The 18,852-nt window shown below is 39.6% G+C and overlaps 4 protein-coding genes across 4 annotated transcripts; 2 read left to right on the top strand and 2 right to left on the bottom strand.

Moving 5' to 3' along the window:
* Positions 1 to 669: 669 nt before the first annotated feature.
* On the bottom strand, positions 670 to 5,477 carry LOC5511675 (G patch domain-containing protein 1). Its single transcript, XM_032381011.2, has 4 exons — positions 4,914 to 5,477; positions 3,542 to 3,769; positions 3,261 to 3,423; positions 670 to 2,971 (listed from the first exon to the last, which is right to left on the bottom strand). The coding sequence occupies exons 1-4, from the start codon at positions 5,448 to 5,450 to the stop codon at positions 753 to 755; spliced, it is 3,147 nt and encodes a 1,048-aa protein (XP_032236902.2). The 5' UTR covers positions 5,451 to 5,477; the 3' UTR covers positions 670 to 752.
* Positions 5,478 to 5,555: 78 nt separating this feature from the next.
* LOC5511645 (probable UDP-sugar transporter protein SLC35A5) lies at positions 5,556 to 9,051 on the top strand. The gene is made up of 5 exons (XM_032381012.2): positions 5,556 to 5,773; positions 5,866 to 5,967; positions 7,225 to 7,358; positions 8,015 to 8,082; positions 8,196 to 9,051. The coding sequence occupies exons 1-5, from the start codon at positions 5,611 to 5,613 to the stop codon at positions 8,932 to 8,934; spliced, it is 1,206 nt and encodes a 401-aa protein (XP_032236903.2). The 5' UTR covers positions 5,556 to 5,610; the 3' UTR covers positions 8,935 to 9,051.
* LOC5511676 (vicilin-like seed storage protein At2g18540) lies at positions 8,969 to 14,012 on the bottom strand. Its single transcript, XM_048732318.1, has 7 exons — positions 13,761 to 14,012; positions 13,062 to 13,120; positions 10,935 to 11,107; positions 10,460 to 10,543; positions 10,344 to 10,393; positions 10,176 to 10,234; positions 8,969 to 9,903 (listed from the first exon to the last, which is right to left on the bottom strand). Exons 1-7 carry the CDS (start codon positions 13,901 to 13,903, stop codon positions 9,752 to 9,754), a joined length of 720 nt encoding a protein of 239 aa, XP_048588275.1. The 5' UTR covers positions 13,904 to 14,012; the 3' UTR covers positions 8,969 to 9,751.
* Positions 14,013 to 14,023: 11 nt separating this feature from the next.
* LOC5511646 (nuclear cap-binding protein subunit 2) lies at positions 14,024 to 16,209 on the top strand. Its single transcript, XM_001631965.3, has 4 exons — positions 14,024 to 14,123; positions 14,378 to 14,559; positions 14,804 to 14,942; positions 15,774 to 16,209. The coding sequence occupies exons 1-4, from the start codon at positions 14,085 to 14,087 to the stop codon at positions 15,885 to 15,887; spliced, it is 474 nt and encodes a 157-aa protein (XP_001632015.1). The 5' UTR covers positions 14,024 to 14,084; the 3' UTR covers positions 15,888 to 16,209.
* Positions 16,210 to 18,852: the final 2,643 nt, after the last annotated feature.

The following is an 18,852-nucleotide window of genomic DNA, read 5'->3' as shown; positions in this document are numbered from 1 at the left end:
AATATGAACCTTAGAATCTGAATATGCTCCTAAGAAATTCGCCGAGAGTAGTTTAAAACGAGAGGTTTATTCACAGTGTTTTCTAAAACGAAATAACACAAAGCATCCTAGGTTGCGTGCATTGTAATGTAGCTTGCTTTTGTTGTTATGGTCACAAAAAATGTCATATGCACGTGCTTGACTGGACAAAGAAGTACTAATGCTAAAGGCAGTAATGTAGACCTAGGTCGTAGTGTGCTGCACATGATGAGGAAATCACTACATTACTATATCAACACATCTATTCCCAAGAGGCGCAAGCGTGGAAAGACCCAGATATCCGGATCCTGGTTATTGCCTCCCCATTAATGCGCGGGTACCTCAGGTTCCTTTGTGTTGTGTAGTTCGCTTGGTAACGGTGCTGGGGCCGAAATCTCCAGCTTAGCCGTAAAGCTTTACGCTGCCACTCTTGTTACGATGACAATAGTCCTAGAGCTCCCAAAAGGGCCAAGGGGAGGGCTACTCCAAGCTTTTTTTTCTTAAATTATAAGATGCCTACCAGGGTGGTGGTGAAAACAATGATAACATTTTTGTACTTTTGCAGAGTAGGGGTTGGGGAGAGGGTGGTTCAGAGCAAGTTTTAATTCTCTACGAACTTGCATTTGAATACTTTCACAAAAACCCTCCATCAATAATCAATAATACTTTATTGCAAAATATTACTTCCCAAGATAAATCCGCTACCCTAATAACGATGTGTCACGCGGGCGCAATCACATGAAATCAGAAGCACGCATGCGTCTTTGTTCTTTGAAAGCCCGGATGTTATTTAGCTTATTCATGATCTCTTTCGGATCAGGTGTATTCTCACTTGTCCTACTTTTATCGCTTAATTTGCTTTTCTCACTTGCCCGTTCTTTGGCCCTATTATCCCTGCTATCACTTTCTCCCTCACTACCGCTACTGGTGTCTGAATACTCTCGCTGAGCTTTCTTATTCTTTTTCTTGTCTTTTCTACTGGTGCTACGCTCTCGGCGTTCACCGTCGGAGCTATCGTCACTCGTACTGTAATCAGATGAATGACCTCTATATTTTTTCTTCTTCTTTCTCTTCTTTTTTTCACTCTCGGCTGCCTTGAAATTTTTGCTTGACTTGGAAACTCTTGTCTTTTCATTGCTATCTTTTTCCCGGCGTCTCTTTTTTTCCTTTCTCTTTTTCTCCTTGCGCTTAACATGTCTTCCAGTATCCACGTCGCTCGAATCCGTGTCAGTTTTATTGCGTGTCTTGTTTTTATGGCTTTTCTTTTTCACAGTCCTTTCTACGTATTCATCCTCGTCCGATCTCTCGGCGGAAACCTTACTAATTGTTATAGTATTGACGCATTGTTTGGAACTAACTGGAACCGAACTTTGTGGAAGCGCAGGTCCGTAAGCCTCGGTATCAGAAGGTTTCTTTGTCTTGGACGGTAAGGAGAACTGAATCTTTGGAATATCAAAATCAGTTCTTTGAGCGTCAGATTCCAAATCTTTCGTTCGCAAACCCAATATAGAAGATTTACCATCTTGTTTAGCATTATTATCAAGCTCATTAGATTCTTTAACCGAACTCTCCCCGATGTCTATCGTCGATGTTCGTGGAAAGTTCGTAATTACCTCGTGCTTGGGCTCGGGTATGACCGACAGTCTCGACTGCTCTGGCTCTGGCCCGACTGTCGAACGACTTTCGTTCGTGTTCTCGTGCTCAGAGTCGCTTTGTTCGCTCTCATCTGAAGAGCTCTCGGCGAATATTGCCTTAAAGATGTCCATGGACGGCCTTTGGACCACGTTGCTATCAGCAACAGGTCCACTCTCTTGTGAGGAATCACCCACCTTACCTGCGCCGCTGCTTCCTGGAATACCATCTACGGCTTTCTCCGTTGCCTTATGTCTTTGAGCAAGTGATTGGAACCCTGATAGTAACGCGGAGGATTTCCCAGTACTCGTGTCAGCATCAGGCTCAGCATTGCAAGCTCTAGTATCGCCGCTAGTACTGGATGTTTGATGTTCCTTATCATTACCAGCCTTTTCTGAACGAACTTTTTCTCCCAGACTAGCTTCCACCACGAAATCGACATGCCCTGCGCAAGAGGCTTCTTTCTGTCCCATAGATGCGGAGGTCGGAAGAATAGCCTTAAGTTGCACACTTTCCGGTTTATCCCTCCAACCCCGTCCCGCCTGCTGAGTCAGGGGCACGCCCACCACCCCTGAGCCAGGATAGGGGTCCGGTATATTAAACCTCTTACATAACACCCTGTCTGGGTGCCACTGAAATCGTTCACGCGTCAAGGCCCCAAACATCTTCTTTTCAGCAGCTTTAAATTGGTCTGACTTGTCCATAACCTTCTCGCTTACAGGATCTGAAAAAGATAGTTCGTCTGATTGTTTTGCGGAGGTGAAACGAGATGCCATGGCTTGGTTGAGTGGCCGATATAGGATCGCAGCACGTGCAAACTCCTCTCGTTCTCGTTCTCGTTCCCATTCTGTCAGCGCATTTCCTGTAGGTGCTGTAGAAGTGATTTCTCCGCTCAAAAAGCGCTCGTAGCGTTCTTGTTTTGCAGGATCTTTAGCAAAGGGCTTGAAGCTTCCACTGGTTAACTTCACAGTGGGGATTGCCCTGCTTAACATGGAACTCTCAGAACTATTATTTGATGTTACAGTTTTTTCTTTCGCGTCCTTTGATGATTTTATTCTACTCTGGTCCTCCTTTGATATGTAATCAAATACTGATTTCTTGGGCGTTGGCAGTGCCTCTTCACCAAGGATCTTCCCTCTCTCCTCAGCCGTAAGGCGTGTGCTTTTCTGATTGAGCGTAACACTGCTGTTTTCCTTCTGCGGTTTCTCTGACTCGTCAGGTTTTCTGAAGGGATGATAGTCTCTTGGAATGACGGGGGGAGGGTAGAATTTCCTAGCAGGAGCTGCTTTTTTAGCAGCACTGAATAATGACAACAACCCACCTAGAGAAAAAGAGAAATAGGAAATCTTTGGGGTACAGAAACAATAACTCACAATAAGCCAAAATGTCTTTTTTACAAGCCTTTTTTCAACTATTCTCTACATTTAGTCAGACAGTTTGTTTCAATTGCACAGAGAAAAACCTCAGATTGGCTTGCAAGCCTGCGAAGTAAAACTTACTGCAACAAGATATCCTACAAGTTTATTGATAAATTTATTGGTTCATTGTTTGATAGTTTGCTAACCCAAATGATATCCATCATTATCCTAATAGAATCCCATACCATATACCTTGATCGCTTGCTTGAGGGGGCCCTGTCCACCCAAACAGTGTGTCTTTCCGTGGACTGGCCTTCTTGGCGGCAGAAATGTTCTTAGGTATGTCATAGTTGGACATGATGTCCTGAGCATAGACGTCATCATCCTCCTCCTCAAAAACCCCAGTACCAAATGCCTTTAAATCAGAAAATTTTGAGATGAGAACTATCATAACAACACAACATCTTAAGGCTGTGAAGCCAGTCGCCAACAACCTTTGTCAATTGACTTTATTTAACATTTGCTTCACCCACCTGTCCTCGAATGCCGTAAACCCCTCTGCTTGGCTGTGATGGTCCCGCCCCTAGTAAGTCCTGTTTGGACATGAGTGCAGCCCGTGGGTTAAGCCCACTGTAGCCAATACCGTGCATGTTGTCTTTTGAGGCATACGAAACAGACTCCACATCTTTTGGGGCAAACATCAGACCAATGGCATATATATCCTCTTCTTCTGCATCATCAGGCCTAGAGCAGCCATAAACCTAAAAGGAAAAACATCAACTCTCAACAAACCATATCAAACATTTGGTTAATTCAACCTCTGCTATTATATTTGTTAGAAGAAATTTTCAGGGAGAAACATACATCTTACAATTTTTTCAAATTTCATTTCATTCCATTCAAAATACATGTTTCGTCCATGTGAAAAGCTGCACAGCAAAATATGTGTTCACTTGGCGATCACTCAAATTCACACTTTGCAGTGTGTGAGAGTAAAATGCTTTGAAAAACATGTTTTCTGAATGTTGTTTTTTTTTCTTTCGGCTTGTTTTTGTTTTTGTTTAGATATTTAAAAGTTTGTTTCTGATAAAAGGGGACGGTCATATAATAGGCACTGCTCAAGGGTTTCATTAAGGCCCAGTGGCCAGCGGAACCACCAGCTACTTTTTTTTTAGTGCAGGCTACCTTTAAAAAAGTTGATTATGATTTTATTTAAACTAATAAAAACAACAACATCCACTGCCTACTTAACAATCTCCACCGCCTACTCTGAAACTTATTCACTAGTCAATTGAAACCCCCACCCCCATGGTCCCGGGGAAGGGTGGGGGATTAGACTTTGACCCTGTACAAAACAGAGAAAAGCCCCCACCCCCTCAGGACAAAACTGCAGTCAAATACCCCTACCCCTCGGGATGTAAACTATAGGCAACTACCCGACAACAAGTCATCTGAAATAAGCCTTACTCTTTCAAAGCCAGTACATTTCGGAGAGTCGTTAGTACTACTAAGATAACAGTTACCAAAAAAAAGAAAGAAAAAGAAATGATCTTCATCTGGCATTAGTTATCATTCATATTCGTTTTTGCACATTTCACCATGCAGCTTGCCACACGCTGATACATGGAATTGCTTGCTACAGAAGAGAAAGAGTCTCGAACCAGAAACTGACATGGCTTTTGCAAAGTACATTTGTGATGTTATTCATTTGTCCCCAAGCCTCCATGGTGGGGACAAGTCTTAGAGTCAAAAACTGTCGATTCCCCCACCCCCTCTGGACAAATTCTTGCTCAAAAGTCCCCACGTCAACCCCACACTTCCCGGGACCATGGGGGTGGGGGTTTTAAATGACTAGTGCATTAATGAAATCCCTGGCACTACCTTATATAGTTCAAATACAATCACCTTCTTCTTATTCTGCCTGACTCGAGGACCAATTCCTTGCCCCTCCCTCCAGCCCATCTGGGTCAGCAACCTGTTACCAATCGACATCTTCACAGGGACTACAAGGTGTTGTAGCAGGGGATCTGCAGTCTGTCTGTCCGATACTGCGCAAGGTTGATCATACTGACGTTTCCTTTGCCGATCATCACTCGATAAAAACTTCTCGGTGGTGATAACCCTTTGGGGTGCGATACCAAATTCGCCCAGATCTTCCTCATCCATGAAATCCTCGGGTCTTTGTGTAGCGTTTTTGCTGGAGTCACGCCTCGAACGTGAGGATTTGAAAGTACTGGGGGTCCATCCTTCTTTCGTATCGACTGTGTTGAAGTAACCAGCGGAGAATCCGCCAGTGAAGGCGCCATGAAAACGCCGTCTCCCGCGATCATCTGTCACTACTTGCTCGTGAACGGGGACTGCTTTCTTACGCGGTGCATCTGGTTCAAACTGCTTGAATGCAGTTCCAAGATACACGAAATCTTCATCATCGCTGTCCGCCATTTTGATAATTGTTCAAGAATGCGCATGGTCTTGTGCGAATACGCTGACCAATTATTGAGCCTGAGCCTGATACTTCATGTTACTCGAATGTAAAACGTTTCTTCTATTTGAGTACCATGGCAAAACTTTCATAAAGTATTCTAACGGAGGAGTTGTTAAGATGGCGGCTCTCCCCGCTTGTTCGGGGAACATAGCCTTTACCCTCTACAGAGCACACCACGTAATCTTTAATCCCGCTAGTCTTTTTCATACCATCGCTCTAGCCGGTTTGTTTATTTGTTTAGGATGTAGCAGAACTTTCTTGATCAAGTTTTCTATGAGAGGTGAGATATTTCTCCAGCTGGAGGTGGTCGGGCCGAGTGACGTGAAAGGTTTCAGGGATCACGAAAATATTTTCTCTTTCAATTTATTGCAGATGGTGGCTACGATTATCTACCTGTAACTGTTAATGTTATGGCAGAGTTTATTAAGTTTGTTTTCTGCTTGTCAATCTCCTTTTACATACTTCTATATAAAGGTAAGCTATTCGTTTCCTTCATATTGTGTGATCCAGCTAAAAAAAGATCGATAGATTGAAAAAAAAAAGTGTGTTACCATTATAATGTTTCTGTGAATTTGTAACATACCTGCCAACCCCCAGACTTGAAAAACCGGGAGATTATTTTAGTGGAGGAGGGGTGGGGGTATGGGATGAGAGGGGGGTGGGGTGGGGGGATTGGCAAATAAAAAGAGTTTTGCTCGAAGATGTGTGTGTTCTTTTGTTCTTTTATTGTTGTTGGGTACCCTGTTGTAAACGAAAAAAAATGATGAGTAAAATAAGTCTGTTTTCCCAGAAATTCAACTTTGTAACAAACTTCAACTTTGTAACAAATATTCTGAATAATATATTCAATCGATATTATGCTTGTACAATCTCAGTTTATATCTATTTGATAAAATATGATAAAATGGTAAAAAATTTGATTGAAATTTTCACCATGTTCCCTTTCTAAAACACTAAATTGACTGGACTAATGGTTCAATGTCAAGAACATCAATTTCAACTATTTGAGAGGCCAGCATTTTTATTCCATTGTATCCTGACCACAGAGCGCCTAAAAATTCTCTTTGATGAGCCTTGAAGTTTGTATTGTGGCCGGCATGATTTACAACGCCAACTTACAAACTTGTGTGAAAACGGCTCCAAAGTATGAGCCAATTTCTCAACAATTCGCACGAAAATGGTCAAACTCGATTGGTCGATATATGCAAGCATTTTGGTATTACGGTAGTCCTGTGGTTTACAAGAAACCCTTGGACAAGGGTCATTGATTATTTAGTTCTCGAAAAACCTGAAAATATCATAACCTGAATGCAAACTTTTAGAATTGCAGAACTTTGTGGCTAAAATCCAACTTTTACTTCAAAAACAACTCTACTGATTAAAATTTGGTCATAAACAAATTCTGTAAACTGCCCCTACCCTCCCCACCACCATCAAAAACAATTATAAAAATTGGATAAAACAAAATTGGATAAACAATTGAGAAAAGAACAACAACTAGGTTTCAAGTTTCAAGTATATACCTGGAAATAGTGATTTAGCTCAGGTGCATACCCAGGATTTGCTAACGGGGGTAAAGGAGGGGAAGTTCACAGTCATTGGTATCACATGGGAAAAGACTACTATTTGACGATCCTTCAATAAGAAATTACCCAATTTTTGCTGGCAGAGGGGTCCCTCTGAGCCTCCCGCTAGGCATAACCATGCATCTTGATCTTTTTATCATCACAGAGGGTAAACGTCGTAAGGATATCATCTCCTTTGCTGGGATACAATGGCTGCAGCTGTTCAAGTGGTCTGTCCCCGGCCTGCTTTACTTCTTTGATAACCTCCTTGGGTTCTATATTCTCGTCAACTTATCTCCTGTGAGTATCCTTTATATAGTAGAAATACCCCGGAGAGGGGGGACTTCTCCACTGAAAGTCACATATGCCCTTCCTATCCCCTAGGGTGTAAGATTTGCCCCAAGTGCTAGAAAATTTGTTCTCCCTCAAGTTAGAATATAAAATATGGGTGTTTGATTACCAAAGTCTTATTAATTTGATCTTTGAGAGCTCAATATTGACCTCGTTTTTTCAATTATGCATTTTTGTGGGATCTTGAGATTCATGGTAATTAGCTGGATATTGGATTAATCTAGTTTGATAACTGCTGTTGTTTGGCAAAAAGGATATTTGAACAACCCAGCAAACCTTTATGGAAATTCTACAGTAATTGATAATAACATGTATAGCAGAATTACATAGCTGTCAACCTCGCTTTTGGAAAAATCTTGGGAAAATACAGTGAATGTATCAGAAGTACCAAAGATAGCTAATGCGGGAGAATACAGTAAATGTATGGATATTGTCAAGAAAATTAGGCTTGAGAAAAGGTTAACAATCTTGAGACTCCCACAATGTGGGAGAGTTGCAGGTATGGAATTATCCCTGAAGACTGGGTTATATTCATTTTGTGGAATATAAGTCTAAGTGGCCAAATGATGTCAGAATACCTTCTAAACCTTATCTTTGTGTTACAGGCAGTATACAGCCTCATGGGCAACTTTGTCATCATCACAACCGCTATCCTCTTCAGAATAGTATTAAAGTAAGTCAGATTTTTATTCTGTGATTTTTTGAAAATATGTTATGCATCTTTGATGTATTCTCGGAAATGTATGGTTCCTCTAATGAAGTTATGGAATTTTCTTTGTGTTTCAGACGAAAATTGTCTCGAACACAGTGGGCATCACTGGTGATTCTATTCCTATCAATAGTGGCTCTATCCAATCAGAATCCAGACACAGGGCAGCTGAAGCACCATCAGCATGTTGTCCAAGACAAACCCTCTGAAGATGTTGATATGCCAGAGATCTGTAGGCGAGTTCTAGTTGCTGAAAACTACACAAGTGTTGCAGAAGTGGAAACATCATCATTCCAAATGAACAAGGGACATGTGCTGGTTTTGATTCAGTGTTTAATGTCATCCTCTGCAAACATCTACAATGAAAAGATCTTCAAAGAAGGTTCCGGAATGGATGATAGCATTTACCTCCAGAACAGCAAGCTGTATGCTTTTGGGATTTTGTTTAATACTGTCCCACTTGTTTTGAGGTCGGACTTCAGGAATCATGTGTGGAGGTGTGGGTTTTTTCATGGACATAACACCCAGTCTTTCCTTCTCATTATTGTCACTGCTGCATATGGACTAACTGTAGCACTTATTCTTAAATTCCGGGACAATATGTTTCAAGTAATGTCATTTCAGTTAACAAATGTCCTTATCATCACATCATCAGTATTGTTCATGGACTTTCATCCAGCTTTGGAATTCTTTCTTATAGCACCCATCGTGCTATTAGCTATCTTTGTATTTAATGCAGGCAAAAAGAAAAATAAGAAAGTTATCGGTGAGGTAGAGTATACTTCTCTTGAACGAGGGGATACCCTTATGGAATGACGTTTGTGTCTCTAGAGGGAATAATACAAATTAATAAGATGTGTTATTTAATTTATATTTTCAATTGTACAGTATAAAAGAGTCTACCCTACAAAATAAATGCCTTTTTATGTGTAATTCCACTCCAAAAAATGCACTATCATTAATGTTAACCCTAGGCCTAACAATACTATGTACACAATTAAAAACAAAATCAAGTTTCCAGGAATTGTTCTAGTAAAGTACTGGTATTTTGGTCCTTAATATTCAAACAATGAAACTCTATCTGTTAGTGTTTAAAAAGCCAAACACTCACAGAAACATAACATTGTTTAATCTGCTTATGCTACTCCAAATTCAAGACTGCCACTAAATAAGCGGCCAACAATTGTCATAGGATAATACTGTATCTTCCAAAAAAGTTTGGGTGTATTTATCTAGGAGACTCTAGATTCACATGAATTTTGGTCAAAAATGTAGCTCACCCTCAAAATTTTGATTGCAAAATTGCAATAACAAACTTGTCACATTCCAATGTATTGCCAAAATGAAAAAGGTTAGATCTTTGTTTCTACTTTAAATATTTTTTTTACTTGTTTATAAGATGCAGGTTTGCTAATGACTTAGTAATGTGGTAAGTAAAAGTGCCTATTACCTGCAGTGGAACCCCTGCCTCAGGGACTCAGGATGACATGGAGACCAGAACTGGTGCAGACCAGAGAAAAGTCTTTTGTCTTAACGCATACTCCCATTTCAAGTCTATGCGCCACCCTGGGTCCCTGAGGATGGTGGAGCCCTGATAACCCAATATCAATCATTTTAACTACCTGCAAAATAGCTACTGGATACTGTCCAATAAATCTATTACATTCTCTACTGATCCACCACATGATCTGAGCATCCCTGACAGGTAATCAGGGGCGTAGCTTGGGTATCGACGGCTAAGCTGCTCCAGGCCACCTGTTAGGGTCCCCACACTAGTAGAGCAATCTGAAAAAAAATGTTGATAGTTTAAATTAGATTTGTTAACATAATAAATAAAATTCTGTTAAAGATACCTTACCAGCGGCATAGCCAGGATTTTCAACAGGAGGGGACCCTAAAGGCCCTTTCAAGGCATTTCCTCCTGTATTATAGATTATGTCTCATACATTTACTGTATTTTTGACTGTTAGAAGGGGGGCCCGGGCCACCCCCCTGGCTACGCCCCTGCTTACAATATGATGATACTAAGAGCAGTGAGTGATACTGTATTTACCAACCTTCTTGTGTTTGAGTATTCATTCCACTAAATTTGCTTTCAAAGTATTCAACATTATGACTGCAAGAAAGAAAGCAATATCAAAGTAAGGTTTGTCAGAAAGGATAAGATTTTCAGAAATAACATGTTGGATATGAAAATATCATCTAAATTATCTGCTCGCTTTTACCGTCTCATTTCCTCCTTTTTCAGGGAATCTTTCCTTGCATTTTTCTCAGCCTTGAACAAAAAGGTATTTATAAATTATAAAAAGTCCATACAAAACTTTGTAAAAAAGGCACAAACCTGCTCTCGTGCAAGAGCTTTTTTCTTTGTAATCTCTTCATCTTCTCTTTCTTTCTCCTTTTTTCTGTATTCCTCACGCTTTTTCTGTAAAAATGAGTACATACTAGATCATTGGTCATTCGTTCATACTTTTTCTAAGACTTGTTGGTGGGTTTATATTTGGAGTAAGTTTATGAATGGGGTTCCTAGATAGACCATTTACGTCTTCTTGACACCTGTTATAAATATTTGTTTATAAGTCAAAACAATCAGTTATGCAAGTTTGATACAGTAAATTCCTCAAAACACTTTTTGTTCAAGCTTACTTAGGTGGGCTTATTGTTCAAGTTGGGCAGGGCTGTCTATACACCAGTTGCTGGCAAGTTGGAGAGAGCTAAAAGCTATTTAAATTAAACAAACCTGCAAACACTTACTGTAGTACTTCACTTTGTAGCATATTTAGACAGGTATATTTTCAAGACATACAAAATCTCACCTTCACCTCCAGAGCTTTTTGTCTTGTTTTGCGCTCGTTTTCTCTCTGTAATCTTAACTTGGCATCTTGTTCTGATGATTGCCCTCCCCCTAGAGGGCTTGGTGTTATTTTAATAGGTGTTGTCTGTTTGTTTAGCTTTCTTTTGTGAGCATTCTCTTCTTCTGTCCTTGCAACTGAAATTAATTGAAAATATCTCAATAAATAAAAATAAGAGGGATGGGCTTTTGATCATTACAAACCTTCGCCGAGAGCTGAGAAGGTTAACTTTCTCCGGAAGAATGTCATGAAGTTTTGAAAAACACCCAAAATAATAAAACACCTGGGTCTGATGGCTTATTGTATAAATTTTACCGATTTTTTTAGGATCAAATTAATTCACCCCTTGTGGAAAGTTTTAATCATGCCTTTCGAACCGGCAAAATGTCCGTCGAACAGAGAAGAGGCATCATATCTCTCATTCCAAAGAAAAATAAGAACAAGAAAAAATTAGAGAATTGGCGACCGGTAACACTACTAAACACCGATTATGAAAAAGCGACCGCTGCTATAGCACAAAGAATGAAAAAGGTGCCCCCTGCTTTTATTCAACCAAACCAAACGGGTTATATTGAAGGCAGATTTATTGGCGAAAATATTCGATTAATCAATGATATCCTTTATTATACTGATCAACAAAAGCTTTCAGGAATTGTGCTTTTTATTTATTAAAGGAATTACTGAGATTAAATATTCTATATACGCAGACGGTTTGACTGTCTTTTTAAAAGACGCATGCTCCTGCGAGAAATTATTTGAACTGTTGAATAAGTTTAAACGTGTGTCCGGTTCAGAGATTAATAAATCCAAAACTGACGCACTATTGCTTGGTCGCGATAAAGAGAAGCGCGAGACTTCATTTGGTGTGAATTGGCCTAGGCATCCGATTAAAGCCCTTGGTTGCCCTTCTCGTACGACAATGAAATGAACGACAAGTTTAATTTTGAAGACAAAGCAGAAAGTCTACAAAAGCTGCTGCATACTTGGAAGGGTAGAAATCTCACCTTACTCGGAAGGATAAATATTGTTAAAACTCTGGGTTTGTCAAAACTCGTTTACTCAATGACCTCACTAGTGTCGCCGCCCGGGTTTGGTAAGAAAATAGATAGCATCATTTTTTACTTTGTTTGGAATGGTAAAACCCACAAGGTAAAGCGATCTACACTAATCAGAGAGAAAAAACACGGCGGCCTGAACATGATTGATTTCAATACTTTTGAAAGGTCTTTGAAACTATCATGGGCCAAACGTTTTTTAAGTGATTCTATCGCAACACGGAAAATCATTCCTCTTCATTATCTGCATTTCAGTACAAGATTCAGTACAAGTGCACAATATTTTACCCTTTAATTCTCTTTTATTTAAAATGAATCTTTCTGAATCGCCAAACTGCCAGTTCTGCAATGAACTGCACAATCTAGAACATATCTTTACAAAATGCCGAACGGCTATTAAATTTTGGTCTTATTTCTTGAAATGGTTTAGGGATAAGTCTAGTTTGGAGATTCTTCCTTCACCTAGAGAAATTTTGTATGGGTATAAGCCAAAGGAAAAAAGGTTTATAGGAGTAAATCACCAATAATCATTGCAAAATATAGTATTTTTTCAAACAAATTGGCTCCTTTTGAAGCTTTTCTTTCCCTTTTTAATGACAAGTTAAATATTGAGAGCGGCATAGCTAGGGAAAATCACAAAGAGAAGCAGTTCAACGAAAAGTGGAAAATGTTTTTGAAATAAGTTTTTTTTCTTCTCCTCAAGCAGCATGTCTGCCTTCTCCTTCGCGTGTTTGTGTGTAGTGTGATGGGTATATGTATTCGTAAATTCCTGTGTACTTGTAATGTAAAAGAAAAGTAAATGTAAAAAAAGAAAAAGAATAAGAAATACGAAAAAAAGGAATAACGTAACAAGTATAATAAAAAAAATGTAAAAAAGAGAGATGTTGTAAACAAAAAAAAACTTGTACATGACACAATAAATATGTATTTAAAAAAATCATTACATCTAATAAATTGTGCTATCACTAAGTTATATTTACAAAATGGCTTCTTTGATCTGAATTACAAAATGATAACGCCTCTACTACATACATACCTTGAAGGATTTTTTCTCTTTTCTTTTCATCAGGTCGAATCATAGTGTAAGCTTCCCGTCTGTTGATAAAATAATTAAGAAAGTATTCTATCAAAATTGGAAATAGCATGTCTAAGTGTGTGATTTAAAATGTAATGTTATTACCCAATGATTTTCACAGCCATATGTTTTTTTTTTTGCCAAGGGGTAAGAGGGGATTCCCCTATGCCACATGTTCTTGGCCTATCTGTTAGGTTGGCTCACTAGGATGCCGGCGCAACACACTTTATTTTCTGATTCTTACTGGAATGCAAGAGTAAGCACAGGAGAACGCAACTGCGATTTTTCTCTTGCAGTTTTGTTTGACTGATCCTCGTGTGTCCTTTTGGGCTTGCATCCTAGTGACAACCAACCGTAAAATTTACCTAAGTGACATCCCTTTTCTATCTCTTAGGGTGTCTTAAGTTATCAACCAGTAATCAAGTAATCAATATAAATGTATCCAAAATCAATCCACATCATTTAAGTATGCATATTCAATCGGGATTTGACATCGAGGTTATGTTAGGTAACATTTCTAATATTCCCCATGGCACATGGGATGTTTTTAATGTTTTGTTTACGTTCGGTTTTCTACTTCCACTATACTATTACTAGAATCACAAGAGACCTATTTCCCATGTCTGCATTTAATTTAGACCATATAAGTAATCATCTCACCTCTCTACTCGCGGTAGAGGTTGTTGTTGTGGAGTTTGTTGTGAACTTGTTGGGTCATCATCATCGCCATCTCCTGGGTGAGTGAGATCTCCTTTTCGACTACGACGCGCCGCTGAATGCCTTGAGACGTAAGTGTTACTCATTTTGCGTTGAGTTCAGGCCTGTATTATTACTTGCATGTTATAAAATTATCTTGGGGATTTTTCTCGAGTTCCAAGAAACTGAAAGTGAAAACATCCCGCCAAAAACGGGGGAGTCTGGTGCGAGCGAGCAGTCGATTTTATCAGCAGTTTCCTTTGTCACGCATGCATTTCATTCTACAAAATGGCTGACCTCAGTGCTTACCGCGATCAACATTTCAGGGTAAATATTAAGGTTTTGCAATCGAGATTAACGATTTTTTTTTATAAAAAACCAAGCAGTGTTTACTTTATTAAGTAATCTTTAGTTTGACCTCATTTTTTTGCTTGTTTGAACTTCGTGTAGCTTTTTCTATTGTTGTGGCGCGTCCTTTTACAAATTATGTTTTCTTTAAAGTATGGTCTTCAAGTCTCTTTTTTGTGGAAAACCGTAAAGTCATTTTATTCAAAGGAAACATCAACTGTCTCCATTGACAGGGAACCAGACAGGAGCTCGAATCACGACTTGAAACAAGCTCGACCTTGTATGTTGGCAATCTCTCATTCTATACGTCAGAGCAACAGATATATGAGCTGTTTGGAAGAGCAGGAGAGCTGAAGAAAATTATTATGGGCCTGGACAAAGTCAGAAAAACCCCATGTGGCTTCTGCTTTGTAGAGTATCCTTTGCTTACAAAGACAAGGAATATAACAAAAATTCACAAAATTCTTGGCATCTCGCACATGTTGTGCTCTTGACTAAATACAAAAACAAATAATTTTAAAAATTAAGCTAATAATACTCAAAACAGCTGTAATGAATGGATGAAGAGAGCTTATTCCTTTGGTTTTGTATTATTGTTTAAAAAATGAAAACTTTGTTTCTCATTAAGCAAAAATGATGTACCTTAACTAATGGCACAGATATTATACTCGACCTGATGCTGAAAATGCTATGCGCTATATAAATGGCACTCGGCTAGACCAGCGTATCATCCGGACTGACTATGACGCTGGCTTTGAAGAGGGGCGACAGTACGGCAGAGGCAAAACGGGCGGGCAGGTCTGTGTTTAGTGGAGAGCCTTCTGTTGGGAAGCAGAATGTTTGTGAACAGCTATCTGGATACCCCCTACCATCAAACCTGCAAATAAGCATTATTTTTATTTAGCAAATTGCTGCAAATCACACACCAGAGACTTTTGTACCATGCTCCTGAGACACATACATTCTTACAGATTTTTTCTCTCTAGATCTTTGCCAATCTTCCCAGGTCTACCCAGGAATTGCTACTAAGGGAGGGGGGTGCCCAGTCATAGGTATCATGTAAAAAGGATATTTTGTGATGGTCCTTCAATTAGAAATGGCCCACTCTTTGGCAGCCAAGGGGTACACGCCTGTCTGTAGGCAGCTGAGTTGATCTGAAGTGCAGCAATTTGGGGAGCTAGCTGAATTAAATTTCCCTTGAATTTCCATTTTACACACTCATTAAAGCCTTCTCTAAACGGTGTGGGGGGGGGGGGGGTGAATAGGGGTATACAAATCGGGTGATCGGCAACATTTTCGGGGCAAATCCGTGGATCCGAAGATATTTTTAGATCCGCATGGTTTGACAGATAAACAATAGCATCGATTGAAATTCATTTAAAATCCGAAATTCGACCATCAAAGCAGTCAAAATCCGAAATCCGTGCCCAAATTGTTGACAGATCTGTGATCCGCCGTATTTCCAAAATCCGCCAATCTGCTAAAATAATCATCAAAATCTGTAATCCGTGAGCATTTCAGGGCTGAATCCGCCGATTCACGAACCTATTCACCCCCCCCCCTTAACTATTGCCCCATTATAGAGCTGCTGACTATAGTTTTTGTGATGACATTATTTTCTTCACTTAGGTAAGAGATGAGTACCGTACAGACTATGACCCTGGCAGGGGTGGCTTTAGTAAACAAGCCATTTCACAACAAGGAGTCCATGCTAGTCCACCAGTAGCATACAGCAAGCGATGACACCTCACCACATCACTTACATATTGTACACTATCTAAAGAGGAGATAGGTGTTGGCAAGTCAGGCCCATTATGGAAAAAAGCTACCTGACAAGTATGTCTTTGCAGGAAAAGAACCTTCCTTCCTCATCCACAATTGACATGAGAAAATGACATTTTAAACATTAGAGAACAAATCCGCTTTTCATTGTAAATAGAGAATTGCCTCCCCTGTAAACATTTCAGATTTTTCTATTACACCTTCAGTCTGCAATGATTATTTTTATTAAGATGTATGCTTTTTATCTGGCTATGTATATCAATAAATTATTGCTTACAACATACTCAGTCTTCAATGTTGTACATGATTATCTGACACTGCTTATCGAGGTCTAATATCAGTGGGAAAGAGAACCATTCTCACCTTCATTTTCAATAGAGACATAGAAAGATGCAGAGATACCACACACTCCCCATGCAAACAGAGGGAAACTCAACTGTGAAGGAAATACAAGTGCAGAAGTAAAAAAAAAACGGAGCAGTTCCTTTTTTTTCCTTTTCCTTCTTTGCTTACGTCATGTGATTTTCACATGCATGTTCTGAATGCTCTTCTGTCTCTGCTCCTTCCCCGTTTCCTTCATTAGTAGGCTGGTCTTTTTAAAAGGGGGTCGTTTCTGATAAATGACAGTAAGCCTGCATGGTATATTTATTTGTAAACATCATGCAAACTGGTGGCACAAAAAAGTAGAGACGAGTAAAAGAAGGGGTAAGGGATGGTAAGGATCATGTGTACACACACCAAATGCTTATCGTGTTACCATGAGAGGGGGTTCTAGTTTACCCTGATTTTGACAAGGGAAGTCGAGATTTTTGGCAATCTTTAAGGGACCATTCGGTTTGACCCCCTCAACCCCCCGGAATTTCCAATCCCCTCAATGGGGGGGGGGGTATGGATATTTTCTGGAACTACACAATAAGAAGAGAGGGTTCACCAATAAAGTTTTATTTACATGTACTTTCAAGCAACGTTTTATAGGCTCAGAACTGAGAATCTCTGGACTACTTTTCCCTGAATATTTGTCTCAGAACTTGACGGAACTGCGTATTACTAGCAAAACTAATAGCTGGGATTGTTAAACAGTTTGCGTATGCTAAAACCGAATATACATTACGAACGATATAAAACTGATAGAACTCTAAATGAAAAGCAGATACTACTAAAACAAGGCCATAAACAAAAAAAAATATGTAAGGTATTACAAGAGTAAAAATTATATTTACAAACATACGAGCATCTTTGAAACCACTAGTGAATGTTTTGTCCAAAAACACAGGCTTCCCATCCATTACCTGTTGCCTTCGCCGCTTGAGAAACCGAGCAGTCCTGACAAGCAGGACAGTGATACAAATCAAAGGGAGGAAGTAGAAAAGAACCGCGGTGGCGATCAGTGGCGCCCTTACAGTCCACGTGTCTATCACGTGACGGCACGTGTAAGTGTACTGAGTCGGTCCCAGATCCTCGTCGACTCTTTCTACACCCGCCTGAAGAACTCCGCACACGGCTATTGCCCCAACCCAGGAACCTACAAGAATTTTTTTAACGAATAAGGAGGGATATAATTTTGTTGGGTGAAAGACTGCGTAAAATTTTTCAATAGTGATCACTAAGATATTGAAGTACACAACAGCTTGCGTCGAGTAGGTTGTGAAGCGTATCGCCCGGCATGCCCAATCGCTCGCGAGTAGATTCACAAAGAGCTGGAGGCCAAGGATAAAGAAGGCATAACACGAGCTTAGAATACCGCAAACTGCTAAACTACACATGAACGTCATAGTCAGTGTTCTCCTCAAGGCTCGCTGTGGTCGCGCTCTCTCTAATCTCTGAACTTTTTTCAACACGGCGAGTAGTGAGGCATTGCCAAGAACTCCAAGTACAAAGTACAAGCAATAGATGGCGAAAAGGACGGATCTCGTCTCTGTCCCAATCGGTATGAATGCATAGAATTTCCGAGTCGTCATGAGGGAATCATTACTGCGGCAATTTGTGTCTTTTTCCATCGTACCGTTGTTGTTTGATTGTTTCTGAATTAGAAAAAAAATATCTGCAAAATTTTGTCTCAACACGGTTTGTCAATTAGTGATATGAATAGTATATTATTATTCAAAACTGTACTCTTCAGTTTAAAATTCACGAAATCGGCACCATAGCATGAGGCCGAGAAAAAAAAACCCGAATGGTTACACCGATAACCAGTTGCAAGGTGCTTGGTTAACTCAGACTACTGGCTTCTTGAACTGCCCGGCAAATTAATTTCCATTCCCTAAAGTTATTTTCGGTTTTTATTACTGCAGCAGGACTACTTTTAACTAAAACAGTATGATCATGACACAGGTAAAAGGCAGAAAATTAATAGCATTATAATTTAGTTATTCAGGGGATTATAGGTCTAATTTTAAGGTTATATAAAAGTTAAGATGGTCCATATACTAAATCAATTACCTTTTAGCTTCTAGCAGAGCTGATGAGTGATGTTATCACTAGGATGTCCTCTTATGAGACTGTTTGGCGAATCACTCTTTTTATAGTGTCTGCCGTTACTATAGTGATATATGTGTATCAGAAAACCCCTTGTATCGCCCAATATCTCATATATCGCGCCTGGGCTATTTTCAAACGCTGAGTTCCGTATCACTTCATATTAAAAATTGCTCTATCTTTTTTACGGAGGGCCCAATGCTCATCATTTTTTCTAAGACGACTACAAATTTACTTATGCATATAATATTCACAGGAAAGACTACACATTATCAAATTTTTTTTATTTATATGGTATTTTCTGTTCGCACATAGTGGGAGTAGTTCCGTAGCAGCGGGTATAGTTCCGTATCACTCAAAAATTCTGTCGTCTAATTTCTAAATGTGCCCGCGATATTTGGTTCTAGTAAATGCTCGTCAAACCATCCGGTTGCCATCATGATAATTGGAC

Source organism: Nematostella vectensis, chromosome 9 (genome assembly GCF_932526225.1).
Source record: "Nematostella vectensis chromosome 9, jaNemVect1.1, whole genome shotgun sequence".
NCBI classification, from domain to species: domain Eukaryota; kingdom Metazoa; phylum Cnidaria; class Anthozoa; order Actiniaria; family Edwardsiidae; genus Nematostella; species Nematostella vectensis.
The sequence above is the reverse complement of the archived record's forward strand: the minus strand, read 5'-3'. Positions and strand labels throughout refer to the sequence as shown.

What these genes read in the sequence shown, in the direction of transcription:
- LOC5511646 (XM_001631965.3), top strand. Translation starts at nt 14,085, where the DNA reads ATGGCTGACCTCAGTGCTTACCGCGATCAACATTTCAGG. An exon ending in ACCGCGATCAACATTTCAGG is followed by an intron (nt 14,124 to 14,377) that starts GTAAATATTAAG and finishes CTCCATTGACAG; the next exon opens with GGAACCAGACAGGAGCTCGA. An exon ending in TGTGGCTTCTGCTTTGTAGA is followed by an intron (nt 14,560 to 14,803) that starts GTATCCTTTGCT and finishes CTAATGGCACAG; the next exon opens with ATATTATACTCGACCTGATG.
- LOC5511645 (XM_032381012.2), top strand. Translation starts at nt 5,611, where the DNA reads ATGGCGGCTCTCCCCGCTTGTTCGGGGAACATAGCCTTTACCCTCTAC. An exon ending in GATCAAGTTTTCTATGAGAG is followed by an intron (nt 5,774 to 5,865) that starts GTGAGATATTTC and finishes AATTTATTGCAG; the next exon opens with ATGGTGGCTACGATTATCTA. An exon ending in TTACATACTTCTATATAAAG is followed by an intron (nt 5,968 to 7,224) that starts GTAAGCTATTCG and finishes TTATCATCACAG; the next exon opens with AGGGTAAACGTCGTAAGGAT.
- LOC5511676 (XM_048732318.1), bottom strand. Translation starts at nt 13,903, where the DNA reads ATGAGTAACACTTACGTCTCAAGGCATTCAGCGGCGCGTCGTAGTCGA. An exon ending in AAGAGAAAAAATCCTTCAAG is followed by an intron (nt 11,108 to 13,061) that starts GTATGTATGTAG and finishes AATTAATTTCAG; the next exon opens with TTGCAAGGACAGAAGAAGAG. An exon ending in GAATACTCAAACACAAGAAG is followed by an intron (nt 9,904 to 10,175) that starts GTTGGTAAATAC and finishes ATTTTTTTTCAG; the next exon opens with ATTGCTCTACTAGTGTGGGG.
- LOC5511675 (XM_032381011.2), bottom strand. Translation starts at nt 5,450, where the DNA reads ATGGCGGACAGCGATGATGAAGATTTCGTGTATCTTGGAACTGCATTC. An exon ending in TCAGGCAGAATAAGAAGAAG is followed by an intron (nt 3,770 to 4,913) that starts GTGATTGTATTT and finishes TTTTCCTTTTAG; the next exon opens with GTTTATGGCTGCTCTAGGCC. An exon ending in CCCTCAAGCAAGCGATCAAG is followed by an intron (nt 2,972 to 3,260) that starts GTATATGGTATG and finishes CTTTTTCTCTAG; the next exon opens with GTGGGTTGTTGTCATTATTC.